At 40.1% G+C, this 27,950-nt stretch overlaps 1 protein-coding gene across 1 annotated transcript in view; it reads right to left on the minus strand.

The window, feature by feature from the left end:
* Positions 1-27,950, minus strand: part of zmat4a (zinc finger, matrin-type 4a) — a 225,278-nt gene that overhangs the window by 171,930 nt on the left and 25,398 nt on the right. Inside the window, exon 2 of the mRNA XM_078170954.1 lies at positions 19,245-19,346. Within this exon, the coding sequence (XP_078027080.1) occupies positions 19,245-19,346 (102 nt within the window). The remainder of the gene's footprint in view (positions 1-19,244; positions 19,347-27,950) is intronic.

Here is a 27,950-nt window from a genome sequence, read left to right on the forward strand (position 1 = left end):
CAAAAAAGAAAATGCTAGTGCTGCAACTTTGCCCTTCAGGAAGTGTCAGTCTCTTGTGTAAGTATACATTTATTAAAAAGACATTTCACAGCACTGAACAATGCCCGTGTGTGTATACTGGCTTAATCGAATCAGTGTGGCAGTGGGTGTGTTTACAAATGTGCTGCCAGATATGTGTGCTGGGCACTCGCACAAAGTGACATCTTGGGTGGAAATTGTTAAATTCAAAAATAGATTTCTTTTCTTCACTCCTGAAGAATGCCTCTTTGTGTCTGTTTGGAGTGATAGAATCAGAGGGCAACTACTACTACTCATACTGAGCTACTGTGCTTCACTAATCCTCTCCTTCAAAAAATCAATATTTGCAAAGGTCAAACAGAGCGGGCATGGAAAATGCAGATTAGCTCGTCAATAACTGACACACTCTCTGACACCCACATGCTACAAGCTGGCAATGTGCAGATGAAACCATGTTGTGGAGCGAGGTGGAACTGCTTAGGGTTTATACACTCGGCAACTGTGGCTGCTCAACAGCACAGTGTGCTTTTTTTTTTTCAAATTACTTCATTTATTTTGATTTTAGTGCTATATGAAAAATCTTTAATGGCCATTAAAGTGTATACTTTTTGTTTTGTTTATTGTTTAATGCAAAACACAGAAGGGTAGTAGACTGAATCACAGTGTTTGTTTGCAGTCACTTCCAGGTGACCTCTGCGTCACATACACACAATTTAATGGCGCTGAGCTACTGGGGCGAGGAACAGCTGAGATATCAAGAGAAAATGGTAAAGTCTTGTTATGTATGGGTTGTCAGATATCAATTAAGAGTGAAGAAGGGTTCATTATTTGCAGATTTCCATCTACAAGAGCAAACATGTTCAGAGAGAGCACTGGACTTAGCATCTAAAAAGGGTAGATATCTGGGACAGTCAGGAGTTGAAAAACCTGGTAGTCTGGTTCTCATGACCAAATTTGTGGGAAGCATGTTTCCATTTCAGTCATCAAAGAAACAACTTTTTAAGGTTGTTGGCATAGTGATAGTAAGGCTGATATTACATTACATAATGTTACTGTCAAGCATTGGGGCTGGCGAGTGCTCTATGTTTAAATTAGCATTAACTCAACTCATCTCCACTTTATCAATATAGCACCTTTCATACAAACATGCAGCCCAAAGTGCTTCACATGGCAAAATTGGAATGACACACAGTTAAAAAAGATGACACAAACAACTGAACATTAAGTTTTTCAAGACCAGAAACTTACAACAATAAGGCAATAAAATATTAAAGAAAGCAAACCAAACAAAACAGAACAAACTCACAAAAAAAGATGATTAAAAGTCCATAAAGGAAAGTAAATAAATAAAATAGAACAAAAGGAAACACAAGGGATAGAATAAGATAAAAACCAATGGTTAAAACTTAACAGTCAAGACTGTAATGTTACTCTGTATTAACAAGATAAAATGAAAAATACAGGTCTTTAATTTACTTAATAAAATAAAGAGAGCCTGCCAATCTGATATCCAAAGGCAGTGAATTCCACAGTTTAGGGGCATAAAAACAGAAAGCACTCTCATCAGTACTTTAATGGGACACATGAGGAACATTTTAAAGTAAAGCAGTGGAGAACCTTAGTGATCTGGTTGTAACATAAAATCTCTGATTAACATTAGTTTGGACTGAGATGCTATGATTTTCTAAGCAGTGTTTATGGTTCGATTTAGTATGCTTTGTTCAAACTACAAGCAACAAAGTTACAAAACACTCAAATGTGGTCTACAACATTGTCACCAAGTCACCATTGAAGTGTACAGAAGGTCAGTAAGGTAGTTTACTTAATGCTGGTAATGCTAATGGGCTGAAGATTGTGTTTAAAGCCACAGTGTGTAGGAATTTCTCCGATCTAACGTTGAAATCATATATTGTATTCAAACAGATGGCGCACTCTAGCACCTCACTGTTTCAAACACGTATTGCAACAACAGCAGCCGCTGTGTACCAAAAAAGCTATGATAACACTGATGAAACCATGTCATCCGATACTACATGGAGTATTCATTCAGGCTCCTACACAGACACACGCGACGCGAGTTGACAAACCCCCTCCTCACCATGCTGGCTGTGTTTACAATGTAGGACTGTTGGGGCGGATGTAAATTGAAACAAACCAATCACGTCTTGTCCTTTGACAACTGACAAGTGGCTCAACCTCACACACCTCATCCCTCTCCTCGCATTACTGCGCCGCTAACAGCTGTTAGTGGCCAGCGGCACTACTGCCGCATAACAAAGTCCCACTCTTTGAGCATAATGCAGGATCATGTATTATGCAGCATCACGGGAGACGGAATCCTCTTCGCCAAGAAAGTGCAAAAGGGAATCAAAAAGGCAGCGTGACCGGCGAATTCAAAAAACAAGAGTCAGCATTGGGGTCGCCTTTCCCAGGTGGAGAGAGCTGCTGAAGGAGAAAGGTAATACAATCACAGGCCAGCGCTAACAGCGGCTAACAGCTAACAGCGGCGCAGTGATGCGAGGAGAGGGATGAGGCTGTTAGCGACTGGCCGCTAACAGCGGCTAACAGCTAACAGCAGCGCAGTGATGCGAGGAGAGGGATGAGGCTGTTAGCGACTGGCCGCTAACAGCGGCTAACAGCCAACAGCGGCGCTGGCCTGTGATTGCATTACCATTCTCTCTCAGCAGCTCTCTCTACCTGGGAAAGGCTACCCTGATGTGGGCCTTCGTTTTTTGAATTCGCCGGTCACGCTGCCTTTTCTATTCCCTTTTGCGCTTTCTTGGCGACAAGGATTCCGTCTCCCATGATGCTGCATTTACATGATCCTGCATTATGCTCAAAGAGTGGGACTTTGTTTCAAATATGCCAGGGTAGTAGCGAAGCGCCTCTTGCTCCTCTCCTTCGGCTCCTCAGTCACACAGTGCTGGCCTGGCTCTCAACGAAAACGCCGAAGGTGGTGCTGTATGTCCCTTGCTGGCGGGTGTATTCTCAAGATGGTGAAACGTGATGGAACCCCACAGACGACTTACCCGCACAATGTACAAACAAATCCGAAATTCTCCTGTTACGAGAATAAGTCAGATTATTGGTGGAGGTAATAGTACACCAGTGATGACATATTTATGAATGCAGACATCAATTTTTGCCAATGAACAACTGAAAATGTTACACATTGTCCCTTTAAGAATCATCTGCACACGCAGTACAAAAAAATAAGCAAAGCAGAACCATCAGATAGATCAGACTACCAGTGTTTGAAGGCTGACATTAAAGATGGCAAACACTGTAGCCTCAGAATGCCAAAAAACATAAACTTTTAAATGAGAAGGATTATTGACTGTCAAACACTACACTAAAATGTTAATTTTAGACATATACTAATGGTAATTAAATGACCTTAAGGTCCAGTGTGTTGGATTTAGTGGGATGCATTTGCAGAAATTGAATATAATTTTTATTTCTTAAGTGTATAGTCACCTGAAAATAGGAATCGTTGAATTTTCATTTCTTTAGATTGAGCCATACATAAGGAGCAGATATTCTTCTATGGAGTTTGCCACCATGTTTCTACAGCTGCCCAACACGGACAAACCAAACACGAACACATCACAAAACACAAACAGGTGACGAGACCTCTGAGGATAATTAGTTCCCAGTAAAAACCTCCTGAATGTCTAAATTTTAAATTACCAGAGAGATTAGCACAGATTAGCAGGTGCTGGGCTAGCAGCCCATCTCGGATATGCCAAGCAGCATTGGAGAAACACTGATCTCAACATGAAACTGCTTTATTCAGTGTTCTTATTGGTTTTAATCACCTGGTCCATTTGTTTTGAAGGGGAAGAGTACTCTGCAGATAATTTGTCTCCCAGTAAAAACCTCCTGAACAATGAACACTGATGGAATTCTAACCAGGAGAAGTTTCAGCTGGTTGCAATCGGCAATCCTCACCTCTAGATGCAAACAGTCTATGGTAGACTTGGACGATATCTATTGGACTACCACTATCGTACTAGGGGTATATTCACAGTATGTTTTGATATGACACAGTGTTGTCACGGTTCAGTAATTTTCCATACAGCAAAAAGTATTATTATCCTTCACTTCATGATGTTTTTTGACTGTGAACATTGATGGAGCCATACCCCCTACATCTGGACCATCATACTGGACCTTCAAATGTGACTAAAACTAGTATTTATTTTAGTTAAAGCAAAAACAGGTGACAGCATGACAACTGCTTTTCATGCTGAAGCTATCAAGGTTAAATAGTTGGCCATATTACAGTTACCAAGGTATCCTTAGCCATTTAGACAGTCTGCTGACCTTCCAACACAGCAAATGTCATGCTCACAAATGAATATATTCTAAAAAAAAACAAAAACAAAAAAAAAAACACTGCCATTTCTATTTTTACTTGTATTTTACCATTTAAATGTTACCTTTGGGCAACTTGCACTCCACTGAACTGTGTCTTCAGCACCACTCTGCTATATTCATCCAATAAGATCAAGTCTTTCTCAAACAGCCTCTGACCTCTTTGTTCATGTAACTGAAACATTAATCTGCTATTCTTAAAGGCCCGAGTGTGGATTTATGACTTACGTTTTTACTACAGAAGAAAGGATGAAATACAGTCATCAATATATGACAGCAACAACTTCATTTTCACTTTTTCAATTCTACATTGTCCAGTGGCTGCACAGTAGGCCCATATCTTTGAGTACATTCACCCTGAATGACACACAGAGGCCAGAGAGGATGATAATCACCAACAACATGCAAGTGTTGCACAGTGGGGGAAACTGAGGATGAGACAGCCGTGCGGGCATCCTTGAGGGCAGATGATATCGCCAGAGCCAAGTGCAGTTAGTAGGCCCGTTGGTCTACTCCACACATCTGAGGCTTCATACATATTCAGCAGTCTGATTGGACTGCTGAATGCTGGAATACTGCAAACAAAACAGTCAGGACAAGAGGGAGATGGTGGCTCACATCCAGGGGAGAAAAAGAGGGAAGTGTGGTATCATACTGGATAACGGTAAAATCATACTGTCAGTATTATTTTGTTTGTTTTTATACGGTCGGGATATTTCAAAAGTCTGGACAACAGTAAAATGTAAATGTGACTTTTATGTCACCTGCAAGTCCACAACACCGGCTACCCTGCTGCTATTACCTCATATACATTACACAGTGTATAACAACATGTGACTTTAGTGTGACTGTGACACTGACAGCGTCAAGACTTGTCCCCCTATTTCCCTCGCCCAGTGTCTTGTGCTTTCGTTAGCTTTAGGTCGCCACTATAGACTGTATAAAATAGTGGATGAATCCAATGTGAAATGACACACTGGCTTGTGAACTCCTGTTCTGAAGCCTTGTGTTTGGTATCGTGGCCTTCATCATAGATTTTTGGAGCCAAAAGTGACCATTTTTGGTCAGGGAGGTGGAGCTGTGGAGGAGCGAGGGGTGGATCTGACTCATAGGCTGAGGTGCTGCCTCAGGACTGCAGATTATAACCAAGTGAAACTTCTCCTGCTTAGAATTCCTTCAGTGTTCATTGCTCAGGTGGTTTTTACCAGGAGGCGAATTATCTGCAGAAATCTCTTCCTCTTCAAAATAAATGGAGCAGCTGATTCATGCCTGGTTCACACACCACGACACTTCTGTCCGTTCTGACAGACACTGTGTCAGATTACGCGATTGTGGAGTCATAAAATCATGCCGTGACTTGGCCGACAGACATGACACACTACACGATGTTCCACACCAATCATCCCCAGTTGTCTTTCACAACGTGTGTGATGTCATCAGGTTATTCTTGTCCTATTTTGATCATTATTACTATTATTGCAGTCACTGTGTCTGTTCATGTGCCAGCTGAAATGTTGTAGTAACATAAAACGTGCCACCAGAAGATGGCAGGAGCTACGAAGTAACACATGCAAACTTTGCAAGTCACTGAATCCTCCACAAGTTCCTGCAAATGTTTTACAATAAAAGCCTATTTAGAAAATGAGGGGATTCTCTCAACCGAAATTATATGGGGCTTTTAATTTTAAACAGCAACAAGGAGGGAATGGTTTTTCTAATGTCATCTGTTTCAAATGAAGCTGGTACCCTCTGTAGTTGTGGTGCAGTCCCCGCCACTATTTTTTAATTTTATTACTTTTTATCCTTCCCCATTATGAAGAAATAACATTCTATGCTAGCTTGATGCTAATTTCAGTAGTGGTACTCAGTACTCAAGTGCCTCTGCTGTTTCACATCATCATTTTTCCCTATTTACTCTGTGTGGTAACGTCCCTACAGGAAATATCAAAAAGGCTGGGGTGTTGTTGCCATATAGTTGTCTACGGCAGCAGATCACTCTGCGTTTCTTTTGGTCAAAGTGACAGCTGTAACAGGAGAAGTCATGAACGACCAAAAGAAAATCAACCATGCTAGACTCTCTGTCAGGACGTCGTGAGGCGTCCCTGATGCAGCATCGTCGTTAACTATGACACACTACAAGATAAAACAATGGATTATCGTGTACAACACTCATTGTTGTTCACGTTCCAAACCAACACCATACAACACTGCATCTGGCTATAATCGGGCTGATATTGTGTAGTTTGAACCTGGTATAAGATGCTGACTGATGAAAGCCTTTATGATCTGTAACAGATGTCTGTAATTTCATAAATTCAATATATTGATAAGCTCTATTAACACACTGTTTATCTGTTTCCAGAAAAGTAAGGTTCTGATATCACAAAATGATGTCAGCAAATGCAACTACAGACACCATCCTAATTTTTATTATGGATCCTCATTCACCTATGTTTTCAACACAGCATCTATTTATCTAAAAGGTTTATAACTTCTTTTAATTACTTATAACAACAATAAACCCAGGTTAACATTCTGACACCAAACTTGAAAATCACAGCAGGGTAGTAGTGTGAGCAATGTACTGAGAGTCATTATATCTCATGATGTACGTACTGTAAGCTTATCTGTTGAACTTCTAAACCCCGCTCAAACCAACAGGGACTGTATGGTCAGCAGCACAAACTTAATAGCATATAAAACGTTTAGGCAAACTCATTTTGCAATGCAGCCAAGATAATGAAAAACAATTAGTGAGGACATGAAGTGGACAAAGAGCACAGCAGTTAGAACAGCACAAGTCAGCCAAACTCAAATGTTAGAGTTTCCCCATGCAGCAGAATACTGTTGCTATTGTATCTGTGCCTAGCTGCTGCATCTCCCCAGAAAATGATTATACTCCGTTTTGTGAGGAGAATCTAGAGTTTATATTAGAACGGCGGCATTCTGTGAAAAAGACTCTAGTGCTGAAAAATACCAGTTGACAGGCATTGTCCCTGGATGTGAGGAATGAGATTATTCAGGCTGAAGTGGCTGAAATACACAGTGCTGCGGATGGATGAAACTGTGCTACAGGTAGTCTGCTGTGGCATGTATAGTGCATGCTTCTGAAATACACAATTTCTGGGCTCCCACTCTTAAATAAATCATCTTCACAGACCTTTCCTTTTGTGAGTGTCTCATAGCTCAAGACAAACTGATTTCAGTTGACATTTGTCTTCTCTGTGGCTGGGAGACTGTAATACTCATTTCTATGTTTCCTAGGATGTGTATGTTGAATGACGATGCCCTTTAAAGCTGCACTGATCAATATTTTGATATAAACAATGACTATGGGTAATATGTGCAGTGTTGCCCAGACTGACAAACCCAAGGAATTATTATCTCACCCTTCCAGCACTTCACCTTTTTTGGTTCACTTTAATCTAAATTGTTAATGTTTTGGTTGCCTAAAAATAGCATTTGGCTGTACTTAAAGACCCTTTTAAAAGTCAGCTGTTCTGTTTTTTCTAGTAAGCACCAGGGGTGGGAATGACCAGAGGCCCCACGATACCATATTATCACAATACTTAAGTCACAATATGATATTATTGCAATTTTAAACGTGTTGTGGTATGCTAAGTATTGTGATAAAAATATGTTGCAATATATTGTGATGTATTACCTTTTCGAGCTTAAAATTTTGTCCCCAAAGGAAAACTTTCTCAACATCTGTTTTATCTAATAAGATAACGCTTTCAGTCTGTTCGACTCACTTCAGTGATTTTTATTGCAGCAAAGTGTATCTAGTGGACTGAAAAGGCCATTGATTATATTATTCTAGTAGGCTACCTAAAGTTTAATTTGTATTTGTAATCTCAGTAATGTATATACTAAAAAATACTTGGTGTTCATGTGACAATATGATACTGCCATACAAAAATATCACAATACTATGCTGTACCAATTTTTTCCCCATTTTGTTTTAAAGGTTTTAAGGCTGTTTTTCACTAGGAAAAAAATATCATTAGCATTATCACAGTCAGCCATAGTTGAACTGCTAACCAAGAAAGCAGCTGGCATTACGGTTGGCTCAAACCTTTTCAAAATATGGTCACTCCTGGCTCCAAAAATCCAAGATGGCAACGGCCAAAATGGTAAAACTTCAAAATAGGGAGTCCACAAACACATGGGTGATGTCACAGTGGCTGGGTCCATCATTTTATAATGTTGACAAACAAAGCTGCCCAGTTTAAACATAGTGGAGCATTTGGCAGCTAAAGAGCCAGATATTTCCAAATGAGTTGGTGGAGACCAAATCAGAGCTGAAAGGAGAGTGAATATAGGGCTTAAATTTACTGGCATTTTAAATGATATTTGGGCAAATGTTTGCTAAATCATTTGCCATACCAACTTTTTAAGGTAATAATACATCCTGGTTGTGTTTACAGCAAGTGGAAAAAATGCATTTTAAATAAAATACTGTATAGGCAATAGGCTTGTGCCGGTTTGAAAATTTTCCAAACAGTTTGATTTAAAGCCAAATATCTAACCGAACCGATATATCGAATTATATACCTAATTTTACCACTGGGGGTCGCATTTGAGCTATTTTTCCCGATAAAAGCCCATTATAGGTGTAATGCGCTTCCAATCCACTAGGTGGCGGTAATGCTGTATTAACCGCCAATACACACAAGGTTACACAAGAAGAAGAAGAAGGACACCAAGACGTTAGGGCAAAGACAGTGGATAAACCAGTGATAATAGTAGTAATAGTACAGTATAGTATAATTATACTGTATAGTATAGTAGTAATCCAGTATCTTTGGTTAGGGCAACAAACTGAATGATTGCTGACTCCCTCGCACTTTTCCCCGCCCCCAGTGAAATTTGATCTCTCGCAGCAGCAGCAGACAGCTGAGCGGAGCTGCGGAGTCCCTCTGCAACCTCTGAGACAAACTAAACAAAACACTTGTAGGCTCCTCCATTTCATTTATAAACAAACCTTATTAAGTTGTCATAATGCATGTTACAATGCAAAATAAGTTGAAAATAGTCTCTTGACACGCCACTGATGTGAAAAGCAGTCCAACTAACATAAACTGCAGTATATCCCACTTTCTATATCATGTTTTACTTTCCCAAAAGAAAAGAGGTGCAACAGATCTATATATGCTATATATGTTAATTATTTACATATCAGAGAAGAATTAGTGAAAATACAATTCTATACTGTCTGTGGGCCTATCATGGAGAGTTAACCATTTATTATCTATCCAAAATGATGTATTTGATTTATGCAAAACTATTTATAAAACAGTATCTTTTTACAAGAATATAAAGGTGTGTGTACAGAAGGCTATATATTTGTTTCCACAGCTGCAACGAGAACCATCTCCTCTCCTCCTGCCTGCTCCACACTGTGCACGGCTCAAGACGAGATGCGAGATTCTGCACTGCTGACAGAGGAGCCGATCACTGCGATTACTCAGAGCAGCATGCATGGGAATGAATCACAACTTTTTCCCTGATGGTCTAAATAAGTTGCTAAATTTGTAGCTAGTTGCTTTTCAGAAGTAAAGCCACTAAAAGGATCTGAAAAATTGCTGATAAGGGGACATGACAAAGTGTTGGTATTTGATGACTTGGTTATGAAAAGGGGTGGCAGCAGCAACAATAGTCGGGACATGAACCGTCGTGTGCCGCATGTATTCAATTGGCAGAGGATTGGCAATATCTGAGACTAACCAGCCGGTCACCCTTTCTGGCTGATCAAGCTGAAAATCTCTTCTGCTTTGTCAAGTGGAAGAAGTAGAAGCAGGCATTGCAAGGTCAACGTGTAAATATCTGATTTGGGACACTGAAGGCTGCAATGGATGAACCAGTTTGTGTTATCCAAATTGGGCACAGGAAGGTTTTAATTCTTGACCTCATTTGAAAAAAAAACCTTTGAAATGGAATGGAAATGGAATATCCTTATCAAACGTTATGATGTATTCAGTTTTAGAATGAGGACTTTGGAAGATGCAGCCCCTGAAACTCAACACCCAAGCTACAACCAACATCCTGGCTACATACAATAGCAAACTGCTGGCAGTAATCCTTTTTTACCAGTGTTGATAATTTATAGATAATTTTGATTTCAATAAGAGAAACAGATCTTATACTGTACATTGTGTTGTTTAAAAGAGCTGTGATATATTTGAAAATAGTTCCTCAACATTAGAATTCTGTTCTGCCAGTGGTAATATATTCCTCCACCTATAGCTTAATGACTAGTCTGGGGTCACTCCATTCTATTTTCTCTGGGTAGTGACACAGTGTAGCAGCAAGTTTCCACAAGTTGTTTTACAATATTTTGGCATTTCATTGAAATTGCTGCTGTTTGTTTTTGTCCACAAATTGAAAATAATAACATGGAGACAGAAAAATACCTATTGGGCACCTATATGCAGCAATGCCCAAGCTACAGTGACATGCAAAATTTTGGGCACCCCAGCTGTTTAGAGGAGCCCGTGGCTGCTAATTGCTGGGACAAGGTTTCAGGAGTCAAAGTATTTATAAAGCGTTGAAATTTGTATCACCTGGCCTTTCCTAACGATGACTGGAAACAAGGCAAAGCCCTGACAAGCTAATTCTGGTCTGAGACCCTGGTAAAATTTGTCTGAGAGCTCAAATGTCTTGGGGTGCCCAAACTTTTGATTGGTGCTCCTTTCCTTTTTTCACTCTGAAATTGTATATAACAAAAATGATACCATGATCTTGCTTAAAATGTTGGAAAGCATGTTTTATCTTTAACTTCATGTCTTTTGGAGATCAGTTCATCATCTACTTATCTATTCACATTAAACAAAATTTTGACCAGGGGTACCCAAACTTTTGCATGCCACTGTATCTGCCTCCACCTTGCTTAATGACTAGTTCCGGGTCACTCTATTCTATTTTCTCTGTGTAGCAGCAAGTTTCCACAAGTTTTTAATAAAGTAGAGCAGTTTGTTTCCACAAGCTTTCATCACAACTTTTTCACCTCCAGTTTTTGTCCACAAATTGAAAATGTACATAACATGTAGAAAGAAATATTCCTATTGAGCGCCTAAATGCACCAATGCCCAAGCTATACCCAACATCCATGTTATATACAGTAGCAAACTGAATAATTCATTAACAGGCCTTTGACTTAAATAAAAGAAACAGGTGTTTTGCATTCAGTTGCTTTAAAGAACCATAATCATTTTCTTTGAAAACAGTTCCTCAACATTAATTTTCTATGAGCACACGTACATGCATTAATATTCCCCCACCTTACTCCCAGGTCACTCCCTATTCTTTTTTCTCTGTGAAGTAACAGGCAGTGATTTAGAAGAGGCTCTCCTGCAGGGCTCGGAGCAGGGCAGCCTGTCAAGAGAGACTGCAGCACACCCAATGCAGTGCACATGCAAAAAGAGACGGATGCATAAATTAACATGAGCCACATGAGTCTTTGAACTGTAAACCAGAGACGGCTCTGATCTGCTCTGCAGAAGAGCGCTGGCTTTGATGCGTTTGGAAAAAGAGGTTTAAAGATCAATTACATCTCCTGTCTTTACTGTCACCCAAGGACTGCTTTAACTCTGGAGTTTCAAATTCGATTAAAGGACATGTACAAAAATTCAAAGGGACGCTGACTAGATCAGAGATCACCAAGCTAGATGGCCAGTCTGTCAGAAATGTTTCATCTTAAGGGGATATGGAACGAATCTGAACACTTTAAAACTTCTCCATTTGATTCAAAGAAAAATACATAATTTCAGTTCTTGTTTTACTCAAGAAAGATTTTGATATCCTTCTTTTTTTCCAGTAATGCCCTTTTCCACCTTCATCCAGATACAGAGATTTATATTGTATATAGAGCTCAGTACTAGTGCAGCCATTTTCTGTTTTCATCCATTGAAACCAAACGAAGTTGTTAGGGATGTCAGCAGTTAACGCTTATTCGGTTAACTGCCAAGAATATTTTTGCTTACACGTTGATCTCTTGTTTCAATTTGCTACTCTTCAGTCTTCAGTGCAAACCACCCGGGCTGGCAGGAGCTAGCTAACTAGCGGTGCCACTCATTTGGCCATTACTCCTATAAATGCCGTTTCTTACTCTGGAAACGTGCCCACCTTCTGATCTCCCCCAAGCTTACCCCAGCCGTAAACCCCCTTTAGCATTGCTGTTAATGGGGTACCAGGGTCGTTTAGACAAGCCATCCAGTATGACCAAAGTGACAGCTGCAACCGCATTCTCGGCGTAAATTCAAACACGTTCTTGGTGGGTGTTGGCCTTCGCCAGGCTTGTCCCTTGTCACCCATTCTATTTGTGTTACTCAATGGAGAGGATGTGTTAACGTCATATTTCCACGTTGCTAGGATGCCTAGGAATATACACCTGGGTGGAAATAGTATTGTTGGCTATCTTAGACTGTATTAAACATGGACAAAGCTACCGTGATGTCACCCATTGGTTTGTGGACTCCCGTTTAAAAGCCTCAAGTCTGGCATTTTAGCCGTTGCCATCTTTGTTTGTTTTTTTGGAGTCAGAAGTGACAATATTTGGAAGGATATAGAGGGTGGAGCTATGGAGAAGCTTGGATCTGACTCATAGACTGTGGTGACACCTCGCAGACAGAATGTCACTCAAAGCCTCCCCCCCAGTCATGCGTAACTTTAAGCCTTAATAGAATGTAAATGGGTTAGTTATATAAAAATTGCCCGGACAGTTGTCATGAATGGGGAAATTAGCTACAGAGACAAAAACGTGTTTTGTACCAGGCTGTAAACATGTTTATTTCTCCTGCAAAGTTGGGCATTTTAACATGGTGGTGTATGGGAATTTACTCGCTTTTTTTTTTTTTTTTTTTTTTTTTTTTAGCTTCGGAGGTTGCCACTTGTTGGCTACAGACACGTGGGTGCAAACAGCATCTGCCTTTATATTTTTGATGGAGCATGTTTTGGCACTCTGCTGAAACGCTGGGCTAACCACTGAATGTCATTCAGCTCATGCATCACAGTAATCACTAAGGAAAGATATTTTGTTCAAAGACATCATTTATATCACAGTCCCAATATTTAACAATGCTGTCTGATTTTGTTGCAAACATTTCAGAGAGTAAATCTTTAAACACAGCACAAAAGGAATAATTATAGACAACAGAACTGAAACATCCTCTTCTTAAGTGCAAAACTACCTCCTCTGTCTGAAGGAAAGTTTGCACATCCTTTATTCCCATCTCTTTTTTTTGTTCTTGCTGTCGTCACCATGACCCAAACATGTCACGATGCATTAGACCCAAACTGTGCTAAAAGAGAATCCAAATATGCTCCATCTCCAGGAGGCAACAGGCCAAGCACTGTATTCAGCATTCACCACACAATAACAAAATGAATATTTGATTTGGATTGGTGCAGCCACTTCCTGTCTCCTGCAACGCCCTGAAGAACAAAGCAGTTCTCCTGTTACCCGCGGACAGTTAGGACTACTTTAGATAGCACTCCACAGCACCACAGTGAGCACAGCGCCCTGCAGGAAATACACAAGAAAAGTTGACTCAAAGACAAAGTAAGGCAAACTTTGAACAAAGTGGCACTGTCAAATACCATTAATAAAACTGAATTTCTCTTTGATGAGATTTCACCTTAGCAGCAACCTGCTCTCTATTAGGAACAACAATAGAAAATCTAAAAATGCTAAATGGTCTCAAGGTCTCACATTATTTTCTCCCAGCCTTTAAGGGAAAAACAAGCAGCCGCCCTTTGCTGAGACTTAAGAGTGGACCACAGTGTTCATATGAGTCCTTTCAACTCCTGTTACTGCAGATGTCCGACAGCAGCAGGACGGCAGTCCGACTCACCACGCCTGTAACTCAAAGTGACAGTGAGTAAGAGGCAGCATCTGCTGAGATAGAAAGGTCCACTACCTGATGACACTCAGACAGGAGGAAGGAAACCAACTGGCTGCTTCACTCACGCTGTCCTTGATGTGGCTGATCAGGGTCGCTTGTGTGGTTTTTGTGTGTCAGGCTAAATCAGATGGTGGTACGAGCAGGTATACGACTCATTTATACTACCTTTTATGTACACAAATACTTGTATACTTCCACGCATCCTTCATGATGGCATAGATACTGTCAATAGATGGCACTAGAGGGCAGAGTCAAGAGTTTCACTAACAAGGAGGACGTAATATTGTAACTTTAAACAGATGCATCATTGTAGACAGCAGAGGTCTGTGTGGCCATTAAATAAATTGCAACATGTAGGGAAGAATGATTCTTTTCACCATTCCACCATAATCTAAAATTCTTTGTTGTCTCCTACGATTGCATCTTGCTTGAACTATGCTCCATTGCCCCCACAGTCTCTGGCGGTATTGCTCAGTTTCGTCCATATCTGTGAGCTTGCAGAAAACGTGCGCACAGTGTACGGACAGAGGGCTACATCCATGTCCATCTCTGTATCTAACATCGAGCATAAATGAGCCCTTATACACCCATTCTAGAAGGAGTATATATGGTGTCCATACATATTCAGTGAGGGAAAAGTCAAAAAATTGCCTATTTATATAATCTACATATACATTCATGATCAGATTTGTTAAAAAAAAGCCTCTTAAAGAGTTCTCAGAGTATCTAAGCAGCAATGAGGACTCTACTGGGAGAGCTAATTCCTCACAAGCTAAAGATATGAGGAGGGTAGGGAGGGAGCTGTGGCAGGAAGCTGGACCGGCATTAGTGTTCAGCAGTAGTATAGTGTGCAGTACTAAGGTGTCACGTTATAAAGGCTGCATTCTACACCTGAGGATTGGACACTAAGGACACAGACACACAAAGCCAACGGCTGGCCACCTGTCAATATCAGGCCTTCTGTGAGCATCTGAGCCCAGGCTTTTACAGTATGTTTCATACAATCAGTACTAGTGGGCCCTTGTTAGTGGATTTTTATCCAATTCAGCATTTTGAATTGGTTGAGGAGCGGCTTGTGAATGAAATTACTCTGATTGGCAGTTCAGTTCAGTGCACCAGAGGAGAAAAAGACGTGCGGAAAGCAAACAAACAATGTCGTGCAAATGAAACACACTTGTTATATTAGGTGAGATTTTTTAACCACTGAGCTCTTTAGCTGAAACAGTTCGTAATTGTTTGTGTTATTGTTCCCCAGCGCACGGTAGGGCTGCACGGTATATGCGGTAGACGGTAGAAATGATATAAATTTGGCCCACGGTAGAGATTTGCGCTCTAACGTCCTATCGTCGATGACGTCATCGCACCTGCCTCAGTGTGAAAATGGCTGCGAGCACAGAGACAGCGGAGCAAGAGGAGCTGGTTCACGTCCGTGATTTAGCGTAGCACGTGCAACATGTGTTGCTGGAGAACTTGTGAGTGAGTGAGTTAATGTCTTATGAACAGCCCGGGGCTTCTCAGACTCTTTTAGCGACTTACCGCTCAGAGGGAACTCATTCAGTGTCTCCTCTGGCAGCAGCACAGCGTCTCTCCCTCTCCTCTCTCGCCGTGCGCGCACGGGAGTTGGTTTTCAGCAAGAGAGTTTGTCATAAACCTTTGGTAATGTAAACCTATGTGATGCTAGGGGCTCCAAAAAAAACTCCATATGTGAATGTGTGATAGTTGTGGTATCATAACAGCCTGTCACAGGTTACAGCGTGATGATTAGAGGAGAACTGGCAGAGCATAAAGGTCCAGATGGAAAAAACACAACTCAGTCATTTAGGATTTTGCTAAAAGAAGGAAATTACCTTTTGATATAGATCCCAGGGGACATTTTGCACCACAGAGTACTGGGTTTTAATTTTGAGTTTTGAGATCTGCATTCTGCACAATAAATGCTCTAAAAAATACATTATATCTTTGCTTTTGTTGTTGTTTTTTTTTTAATCAATTTAGCTTTGCTAAGGGACTACAAAACCCATTCAGAAACACTTCTATTATAACTTTTACACTTAAATTTATACCGCGATATATACCGTTACCGTGAAGGGATTTGATTTATACCGTGATATAAATTTTAGGTCGTACCGCCCAGCCCTAGCGCACGGTAAATATCATTTGTTCTTTCAACACTGGGTTGTGTTGTTTATGTGCTAACTGGCTATCTGCATCTTGAATCCATCCTGACTAATACAGACTACTGCCACCTGCTGGTATGGAGAAATATTTTCTCACATGTAGTCTCAGAACGTATGTGCTAGATGGCTGTTGGCTATAGTCTTCTCAGGTGACTTGACCTTTGTTGCCACTAGTTATTTGACGTCTGTTTGGTGTGTCTGGTGTCTGGACCTTTACACTGAGCTGGTGGCCACACAGCTCATGAGTGAACCACTGGTTGTGAAGCATGAATGAAGCAGTTATAGTAAATCAGGTAATCCAATCATGATCTCTAATATTGTTAAAGCACTAATAGCTAGCTAATCAGGAACACGTACAGCTGCATATTGAAGTGAACAACCAAAGGATGTTAATACACTTAATGGAACACAAAAATATAGTCTGATACCAATAACACAGAGATGACTTTAAAACACCTCCACACTCAGGGGTGAATCCACAGAATGGTTGGACAGCCTTTGCTACAGCTATACATGTAAAAGAATGAAATGCATCTCTAACTCCCTTGACAAGCAAAGAAAATCTCTGTGCTCTTGTGCTATTTGTTTGAATGTAAATGAGGTAATATGCATACTTCTGACACGAAATTGGCCCCTTTCTAGGCAAATGAGCCTCACTGCAAAAACAGTCCAATTTCCAAAGATCAGCCCTGATAGCAACACGCAGTTACAGTGAAATTATTAGCGTCTTTAGAGAGCTGGTGGAAACTGAAGTGCATTTAACGATATCTTTTTATATTTTATCCTCCACTCATACCATCTTCTTTTACAGTCTGAAGGTGTGCCTTTGAAAACACCAACAGCACTGACAGACTGGGATATTAAATCCCAAATACGGTCTCTTTTCTGTCATGATAAAATTACTTGGCTGAAGTTTTGAGGAATGCCTCTGAAGTTCATCTGTCAGGACCTTTAGCTTGCCGTCTGAAAATTTCAGTTTACTTTTTCTATCTGTAACTGTTCTGTTTACTGTGCTCTTGGCCCAAAGGCAACATTAATACTTTGCGATATAGATAATTGCAATCAGAGGCAATAGAAGGGCAAATTCCACTCAGCTGTAAAACTAACATGCTGTAATAGTATTCATACAATATCCTCTGTGAATCAGACATTGAGACGTGGTAGATAGAAGTAATAGATGCCCAGATCATGGGTGGCCGCAATCCATTCTTTGTGAATGTGCTCATCAGACATCGCATCTAAATGCGTTCAATACCTTAATAGAAAGCAAGACAAAGCTTTAACAAGTAGCCTGCCTATTTTTGGATTGGTGCTCACTAGCTTTGGCCTGATGACTGCAAACAGCACTCAAGAAGAAATAAGAGCTTCTGGGACGACCTTTGCTCTTCTCTTCTGGTAAAGGCTAGCCTAATCTCCACAACTGTAGCCCTTCTGCCAAGCAAACTAATCCCGGACCAGTATTTCCACCGAATACCCAGAGACTATCTCCGAGTAGGCCGCCCTCCATGTCAATATCAGTGACTGTTACTGGGATTAGTAAACTTAATGTAATTCATGGGCAAATGCTTATGTTATTTTTACCAAAGAGGTTTACACTTCTCATTCCCACATACACACACACACTCATACACCAATGTCAGTGTGCTACCATGCAAAGCGCTAGCTCAATCATCTGGCCAATTTTGGGGGTCGGTGTCTTGCTCATAGCTGCCACCCCATAACAACTGAATTAAAAACTGTAATCCCTTACCCAACTTGACTCTCTCTCAAAAAAAAAAAAGTAAATCACTGTGACATGTTAGAAAGTAATATGTTACTGTAGGTTATAAAATAACACATCACTGCCCAACACTACAACTGCAATGGCATCTAAGAGCCAGGACAGACAATTATCATAAAAAATTGCAACAAAACACACACATAATGTGGTTGTATCGGCTGTCAATGTGAAGCTTTAATTATTCTTGTGTAAATATGACTTATCCAGCCCAGGTCCCAGAAGGAAATGCTGACATTGTATGTCTCTGCAAACCACAAATATGTTACATTTGCAAATTTCATATGAATCATATCAATGTTTCTAGAGTGACAAAGTATATGAGCTGACTTTGTCATCGCAAGGTGGACGGGATGGTGGATGGCATGACACCAAGGTGAGATGGCAATGTTGAAATTTAAAGCTTAAATGTATCTGCACACAATAATGTACAAATGTAACATTGGTTTGCATAAACACACAATGCAGACGTTTCTTCCGGCATTTGTGTTGACTTGTCACACTGGTTCCTATTACTTATGTCAGGATTAGCTGTCATGTTTGCAGTCAGTATCTTTAACACAGTTATGACAGCATGGTGCCACACAGTGTTACATGTATTGTATCTTCTTACTGTAATGAGTTAAAAGAATATCAAAAATCATCAATCATCTCTTGTTGTCAAAGGGGTAAATAGCCCCTTCAAAATAAGTGTTTCAGAAATTATGTATGCATATCATTGAAACTATATTTGGTTTTGCTATTATTCCTTCATTTCCACTGTAGCTCTGTACTGGGGTTTGATGGAAAAAAGAACTGGGTAAACTCAGGTGTGATGTGTGTGTGTGTGTGTGTATTGACAGTATGTCAGCTGCAGGGCTCAGGTGTATAGATCAGCCAAGTGTCTCTGGGGGGAGGGAGCCAAAACAGGCTGACCCCAAGCCTATCATTAATGACAAAAGAGTGTTGTGTATCCGAGTCATGTGAGGTGATGTGAGGGGGCGTCTTCACCTCATAATGGGCAACCCTCTGGGACTCGGAGATGAGCTGAGCGCTGCACACTTTGCAGTAGCTGTCTGTGAAAAGCCCTTGGTCCACCTCTGTTGACTTCATCTGGAGGGAGAGACAAACAGACATGGTCACTGACCTGAACACACTTTGTGGCAACGATCTGAACACACAATGCTGAAACATTCCAAACAGAAAAAGCCCTGAAACTTTTATTAACAAACGTCAACATTTTTAGAAAGCCTGAGATGTGAGACTCTCTGGTAGTGTGTTGATTTTCTGGCCTATAAAATGAAGTCAAGCCTTTTATTTTGTTAAAAGTGCAAGCCTGAACCATGCTGGACAGCTTTAAAAAACAAGTAAGTGCTGAAAAGGATATTGGTATAAAAGTCATGTCCACAGGTTTTACTATCTACACAAAAACGCCATGTGACATTTGTTGTCACTGTCATGGAGCCTCATTTTGTAGGTCTGCAGGGAGCTAAGACAAACCAACCAAGATGTAATAGAGCAAGTAAACAACAATCTCATTTCGTACTTTCATCACCGTTAATCAATATTTCATTACCTCAAGCATTTGAGTTAGTGACAGATGCTGAGCAGCTTTTGTGAGCAATGAGTCAGAAAAAAACATTTCATATCAAACATCCCACTAAAACTTCAAGCCATGGAGCCAAAATTATATTTTAGGACGATAAATAAATAACAGCAATAGATCATGCTGAAAGTTTTTTCCTGGAAATTCATTAAAATATATGACTGAGCTTCTTGCTGTGCGTTGGAGAAATGGGGATTCAGAGAGGGACAGCTGCTAAAAGCTTTTATTTCGTTTTCCACGGACACAGCTGAGCTATCTCTGCTTTCTATTACTAATTCAGCCCAGCTTCCATTAGGGGCTCACATTTCATATTTGGAAGCAGTCAGGCTCAACTCATCCTCATTTACACAGGCACGTCTTCATTAGCAGCAGCAGGACAGATGAGAACTGAGGTCATGTGGGTATAGAGGCAGACGCTCTCTGACCTGTTTGAATATTCTTCACTGTGAATGGAGACAAAAATGACCGGCAGAAAAGAACTTTTAGAGCGAAATGTTGGTGTGGTTTGTTCTGCTCCGCATACAAATGATGCTTTTTAAATGTTTTCCAGACAAAATGTGACCATCAAGTCTCCACAAACACATAGCTGGTAGTTTAGGCAATGCACAGAAGAACAATCTGCAATACACTTTAGTAACTCCTCATGAATACCAACTGGTCTGCAGAAATGGCTGAGTGATTCCAGATTCCTCACAATTCATTTCTTAAACTGATTAGACTCCTGTGGTGGAAACACCTGCATATTTTTGACATTAAGTACATAGGCCTCTTGTCATTCAGTTTGATTAAAAATATTGGACGTTATAAGCTGTAAGCTGGGGAATAAATGATGCCTTCTGTGGGTTGGAGCCACTTTCAAAATATTGTTTTCTGCCAGACGCCACAGGTGCAGTAGAAATTACACATAAGTGAAATATAAGAACATAGTCTTTAAGTAAAGGCAAACTAATAAAATGAAGGTTTTTAAAGTTAAAGAGTTACTTTTTACATTTCTTAGAGCATAGTGCAGCTTTATTGGATGTGACATGTGTGATAGCTTTGGGTCTCATACTGATATCTACCAAGTTGGGCTGTCTGTTACCCTACTGCAATTTGATAGGCTATTGAAGTACTGTTGTCTTCATTTGCTTGTAGTTGGCAGAAGGTAGTAGTTTTTTTTTTAAATGAAGATAGTAACTGCGGACACTATGAACAAATAGGATTATCTTCTACAGCCGGAATTTTTAGAGATGCACCGATTTCAAAATTCTGGGCCAATACTAATATCAGCCAATAGCCACTACCAATGCCAGTGTTTTTATATTGTTGTTTATTTTGTTTATGTTGTTATAAATAACATTTTTGTGCTAGGAAAACAAATAATTCTATGCATCATAATATCGGCACGTCATGAGTATCAGTACTGGCTTTATGATGAAATATCAGAATCAGCCAACATGCTGATATTATTGGTACATCATAACTAGTACACAAAGTAGAATAATTGACTTTTTATGACTAATACATCAGTGTTGTGTTTACAGCTTGTTGCCCCTATGTGGCGAAAATATCAATTATTGCTGTAAATTTTGTATCTAGTCATATGTCAAATATGTAATGGTAAAACTGTTCCTAAATCACCTGTAGGCCTGTCATAATAACTAGTTTTGTTTGATGATATATTTTCCTAGAAATAATTGCAATAAACAATATTATTGTCATTTCAAGACCATTTTATCCCACTGATACAGTATAATAATAAAAGAATGGTATAATAATGCAGGTACAAAGAGTAATGAGCTGAGAATATTCAGACATTGATATTAGATTTATGAAAAATATTCAATACTTTTTTAAAAAAGTAGGAAACTCCTGTTAATATACTCAAAAAACTTAAACACCCAGTCCCTTTTACTAGCCCAGTGTAGCTACACATTTTGACAAATAAAGACCTGTCTCAATGAGACGCCTGGTCAGGTTGCCAAGCAGTTAATGTTTTTGATAGAAATTCTTTGAATGTATAAAATCGGGTTGTTGGTTACTTCAAATCATGTCTCCATTCCTTGATTACCCTGTAAGTTATTCACATTCCATTAGTCCGTAAGGGTGCTCAGATCAAAAGAATCAAAAGGGTTTTTAATAAAAATTGAAGAAAAATGAAGTTGTTGGATGGTAAAACTACAAATGACTGACTTACTGACTTGTTGCCAGGGTTCGGCAAGCTAACAACTATCAAGACTGTGCCTCTTCAACTCCAAAAGTGCAGCTGCAGGCTACTGGTAAGCAACACTGTGTCGTCTTTGAAGTGCTGTTTTATTTTTCTTTGGACTTGTGCAAGCAGGCGGGGTGGAGAGAAAAAAATTGAGAATTGCTGCACCCAAGTCTTGGGTTTAGACTTGCGGTTTATTTGAGCATCATGTTGGCTAAAATGTTGGTGATGTCCTTATGTTTATATACATGCATGTAAACACAACAGCCAATATCAAGGTCGGCCAAATGATCAAAGTATGTTATATAATGTACCATAAGTCAATACTATGATTATTGTGACAGGCCTAATCACCTCAAACATATTTGGCTATTTGTACTGCTATTATTGGTATAAAAGCAGGGTGGCCTTCAAGTTGCAGAATTAATTATGATTCTCAGCATTTGGCGTCACCTTTCTAAGGTATGGCATGACCATGAGTTAAAGCTGGGTGTATTCTGCCTCTGAGCTATAGCCTCTCTGATCTGTGGTACTCTGCAGCCCAGAGGCTATGACCAGACTGACTGGACAAGGATAAAACATGTCAGGGTGCAATGTGTGTGCAGACAAAAAGCAGGGGAAGAAGAGAAATATAAATAAATCAGTGATGCCGCTCTCCTCCTTGGTGTTTACACACCAGAACCCAGTGTGTAAAGGTCCACAACTACCAATCGGCCGCTCTTAAAACTTGCACTGGTGTCCCACAAGGGTCTGTACTAGGACCACTTCTGTTCAGTCTCTATATAAATGACTTGCCCTCTGTGTGCTCTGACGTGGAGACCCAGCTATATGCTGATAATGCAGTGATTTATGCCCATAGCAGCACAAAACAACATGCTGCCACAAAACTCACTAATGCACTGTACCACATCACAAACTGGCTAAACCAATCATGCCTTCAACTCAACACAACTAAAACTGTCAGCATGTTTTTCTCTAAAAATCCATCTACCACCTCAGAACCAGTCATAATGCTGTCAGGGAAAAAAATGCAAGTTCATTCATCTTCTAACCGCTTCATCCTCTTGAGGGTCGCGGGGGGGCTGGAGCCTATCCCAGCTGACATCGGGCGAGAGGCAGGGTACACCCTGGACAGGTCGCCAGACTATCACAGGGCTGACACATAGAGACAAACAACCATTCACGCTCACATTCACACCTACGGACAATTTAGAGTTATCAATTAACCTAGTCCCCAATCTGCATGTCTTTGGACTGTGGGAGGAAGCCGGAGTGCCCGGAGAGAACCCACGCTGACACTGGGAGAACATGCAAACTCTGCACAGAAGGGCTCCTTGTTCCTCTTGCTGTGAGGTGACAGTTGAAATCATGGCTCATCAACAATCAAACCTGTACACATTAATACTCAACTGCTGCCTCTGTCCGCTCTTTAACAACTGCCTGCCTGCCATATTCTTTTGCTTATGTCTGTCTTGCTGTTGTTTGTCGCAGTCTATGTTTGTTTCTTGTGAATTAGGCTGCTTTGTAATTGTTATTTGTAGTCTTGGCTTGCTCTGCTTTTATGTTTGAGTTGCTATGTTTACCTGTTACTATATTTTTATCTTATATCTTAAACTGCATGCAATGATATTGTTTTAAACTTCTAAAACTTCTTTTTTATTACTTAGGCTGCCAACTCAGATCTGGCCAGGGACTGCGGATGAAAACTAGCCTTTTGGCTAATTCCGGTATATTTACAGTTCACTGTTCATTAATATGCATTGTCCCTGATAAATAAACAAATAAATAAATAAATAAATAATCAGTAGAGAGCGGTGCCGTATCTGTTCAGATTCTACAAACAACATAAATGAGAGCTCCATCAGCTTGTTGGGCCCACTGCCTGTTTTAGCAAGGGTGCACAGATGCTGGAAATGAATGATTAATCACCCTAAATTCTGTTAAGAAACAAGCGGCAACATCAGCAGCAGCAGCCTGGGAAAGAAAACAACTCTCTATCTTAGATTTTTATTTCCCACAGCTAGAGAATGACTTCCTTCTTTGCATTTCCACCTCAGCGTGAGACCAAATTGTCCTGACCCTGCAATGTGAAATAAACAGATAAAGAAAGTAAATGAAAAGTTTTGTGTGTTTATTTATTCCCTAGTATGTCTCAATAATGCATCATGCTGGAGACCAAGAAGCATTTAGTTGTATCCATTGTCCTGATGTGACCTCTGACCCTGACTTTTGTCTGCATAAAGCCAGTAATCATGGGAGCTTATGTTGCTGTTACCAAAGAGTGCACAGCTCTGCAAGAATTGCTATGGCTTATTAATTATTTGTATGGTTTTGGCCATCATTTCTGTCAGTCCTGATAACATTGTATGTACCAAACTAATTGCTATAATGAAGTATGACGTGGCAGGAAACATAAGCAGTAAAAACAGGCAAGTTTCACCAAATAATTTTAACAGACTGTCCCCACCATAGAGCGTTTTAACTGTTTTTTGTTGACCAGCAGACAGGTGACAGGTGACTGTGTTTGAGGCAGTATGGATGGCCAAATAAAGGTTAGGCTCTAAAATACATACAGCTTTAATCTCCCCTCCTCTGAAGAAACTATCAAGTGCACAACACAGCACACACAGACCCAGTAGCTAGGTGGATGATGATGACTGAGTGAGGATCTGCTTTAAATCAGTATCCTGTGTGATGGGGACTGAAAACATGCAGCACATGCAGACCTCCCCAAGTTTAGGGTACCTACAGGACAAAAAGCCTGTTAAGTTTCATCTTTACTTAGCGTGTTTGCTGAATCTAAAACCACTATTTGCTATGTAAAGGAAAGTGGAGTAATGGCATGCTGACCTAGACTAGACCTAGATTAGGCTTACAGACTTATAGACTTGTAAAAGGCTTTTGACACTGTTAATCGCACACTGCTTCTGGATAAATTGGCCTTTTCAGGATTACCTCACTGATAGAACCCAGTCTTTAAATGCTGCAGGACTGCTTTCAGAGTTTTTAAGATTAAAATGGTGTGCCACAAGGTTCAATTTTAGGCCCATTGTGGTTCACTTTGTGTATAAATGATATCTGTGCCTGTGTAAAAAACTGTAAAGCAGATTTTTATGCCAATGATATGATTCTTTATGCTTGTTCACCTTCTATGGAAGAAGCTGTATCAAACTTTCAGTGTGACTGTGTGCAGAAATCCTTAAAAAAAACCCTGATTTTAAATGAACCTAAAACTAAATTCATGTTATTCACAAGGTCAAGGAAGTGTGATCATTTCGCCTACTCCATCCGATCCCTGAATGGCGCCCACATTCAACGCGTTATTACAAATATCTTGCCATCCCGCTAGATGACAAGCTTTCATTTAAAACACATGTGCTTAAACTCACAAAGAAGGTGAGAATTGAATCGGGAGCATTATACAGTTTCCGGTCATCCTTCTCTTTAGAGGCATGAATAGAATAGAAGGACAGTTATTTAATCATTATTCATTATCTACAATAATGTCAGTCTTAGATTATGGCAGTATTTTGTATTTGCATGCAGCTCAATCCACACTAAAACCACACATCAAATCATCAAATCATAAATCTACACATTTTACGACAGTTCTCTCCATTTTATTACTGGGGATGGTTTTAGAACTCACCACTGTATTCTCTCACTGATAGAAAGGTAAAACCTTTTTGTTTATGAGGCATTGCTAGGAAAGCTACCCTTCTACCTCAGCTCTCTTGTAAAGATCAAATTCATCTTTTTTGATACACGCTCAAAGGAATTTTTATCCCTTGAAAATCCTCAGATCAGTACTGAGCTCGGCAAATTAGCTTTTAGTTTTTTCGCACTAAATAAATGGAACAAGTTACAAGAGATATTTAAATTAGACAGGCATTTGTTGGATCATTTCAAGTGTATGCTTGATGATACAGCTGTTTTACATTGTTCCTGCTTTGGTTAATTGACAGACATGATTTTTTACATATTACTATTTTTATTGTTGTTGTTGTTGTAGTTGTTGTTATTGTTATGTATCTGTCCTTTATGATAGACTCTATTCTTACTATTTAACTTTTCTTTCATTTGTCTTTTCACTGTTTTTTATTGCTGTTTATAATTCTTGATAGAAATTGCTGCTACTTTTTTGTTTTTATGGACTTTTTACATCATTTTATTGTGATTGCTATTATATACTGAATGTGATCTCAGCACATTGCTGTAAAAGAGCTTAATGCTCAGTCAGTTTTCCCTGAATAAACAATGGTTTGATTGACTGATTGATTGAAAAAATGCTACCTCTGTGTATGTTATAATCTGAGCTCCTCTGTAGTTTGTTGTGGTTAGGCAGTCCAGCCATGTGTGCATGTCAGTGCTTGTGTGTATCCCACTGGCTAGCTCATCACAACCACTTTGCACTGCATTCTTACGTCAGTTAGCGCTGATTACAGCTGCATCCCAGAAACAGCATATTGCCTACCCTTCTGCCCCCCCCCCCCCCGCCCGGTGAACAAAGTTAGCTCTGTTGCTGTCGTTTAGCTCTGTTTATGGAGTTTGCAAAGTAAGCTTCTAGCCACTGGCTTAGCCAGCTTCAAATTCAGAACCATGGCCAGACAACTCATACGCTCTGAATGTCACACAGAGCCTCTTTAAAACATATTTCGACCAAGCAGCAGCTTCCTGGGCTGAAAATGAAGCCAACTTTCAAGTGCCAAAGACTGCAGTCCTTTGAATGACCACTAGGGGCTGACTCCAGAAGTCATTCAAGCCACATATACCCCCATGTTAAAATTCCTAACTTTACAGCAGAAATAAACATGTTTCCAGCCTGTTACAAAAACAGGTTTTCATCTCTGTAGCTAAGTTCCCCGTTCATGACAACTGTACAGGGGGTAACTTTTTGTGTAACTTTGACCATTTGCATTTTATTAAGGCTTAGAGTTATGCATATTTAGGGGCGGGACGCTTTGAGTGACAGGCTGTCTGCCTACAAAAGGAAGAGTATGTAAGATTTAAGGGGATTTAGTGGTTTCTGGCAGTGAGGATTGCAGATTGCAACCAGCTGAAACTTCTCCCTGTTAGAAGTCCTACAGTTTTAATTGCTGAGCCGAATTATCCGAGGTCTCTTTCTCTCCAAAAGAAACAAACCGACTGAAAGACTGAATAAAGCAGTTTCAGACTACACATGCTCTATGCTGTCTGGCAAACCAGAGATGGCTGTTAACCTAGCACCTGCTAATGTGTGCTAACCTTTTCTCTCAGATAACCTACGATCCAGACATTCATGTTTTTACAGTGAGATGAATTATCCACAGATATCATTTTCTCTCCAAAAAAATTGGCCCTGTGATTTTAACCAGTAAAAACACTCAACAAAGCAGTTTCAAGTAAAAAAAAAAAAATATATATATAGTGTTTTTCTAACACTACTCATTACAGAGAGGCTGCAAACTGTGGTCGCCAATGCAATGTGAATGGTCCTGTCTAATGCCAGTGATTGGCTTGCCAGTTCTGGGCTACTATAGAAACATGGTGGTGCAACATGGTGATCTCTGTAGACGAGGATCCGCTTCCTTTGTAGATATACACGGATTTGGATGATTTTGTCCCCCTGTTCATAACTCCTGGCTGGGCTGGCCGGAGCACACCTGAAAGTCTGAATTTATCTGTGATGAATGTTGAACGTAGACAGTCCAGGTGGTGGTTTTACTGTTCATCTTAGTTTTCTGTTCTACATAAGTTTAGCCAATCTGGAGACAACCCTTTACTTGACAGCATGACTTTCTTGTCTTTCTTCGTCCGTGAGTATTTCTGTCACTCAGCAGCACAGGAAGGAAAGCAAGAAACGCCCTGCTGAGTGTGAAGTACAGCTCTCCAAAGAGCAACTGCTGCTGAATGAATTAACATGTCGCTTTCCTTGGCAATCAAT

This window comes from Epinephelus lanceolatus, chromosome 9 (assembly GCF_041903045.1).
Source record: "Epinephelus lanceolatus isolate andai-2023 chromosome 9, ASM4190304v1, whole genome shotgun sequence".
NCBI classification, from domain to species: Eukaryota; Metazoa; Chordata; class Actinopteri; order Perciformes; family Serranidae; genus Epinephelus; species Epinephelus lanceolatus.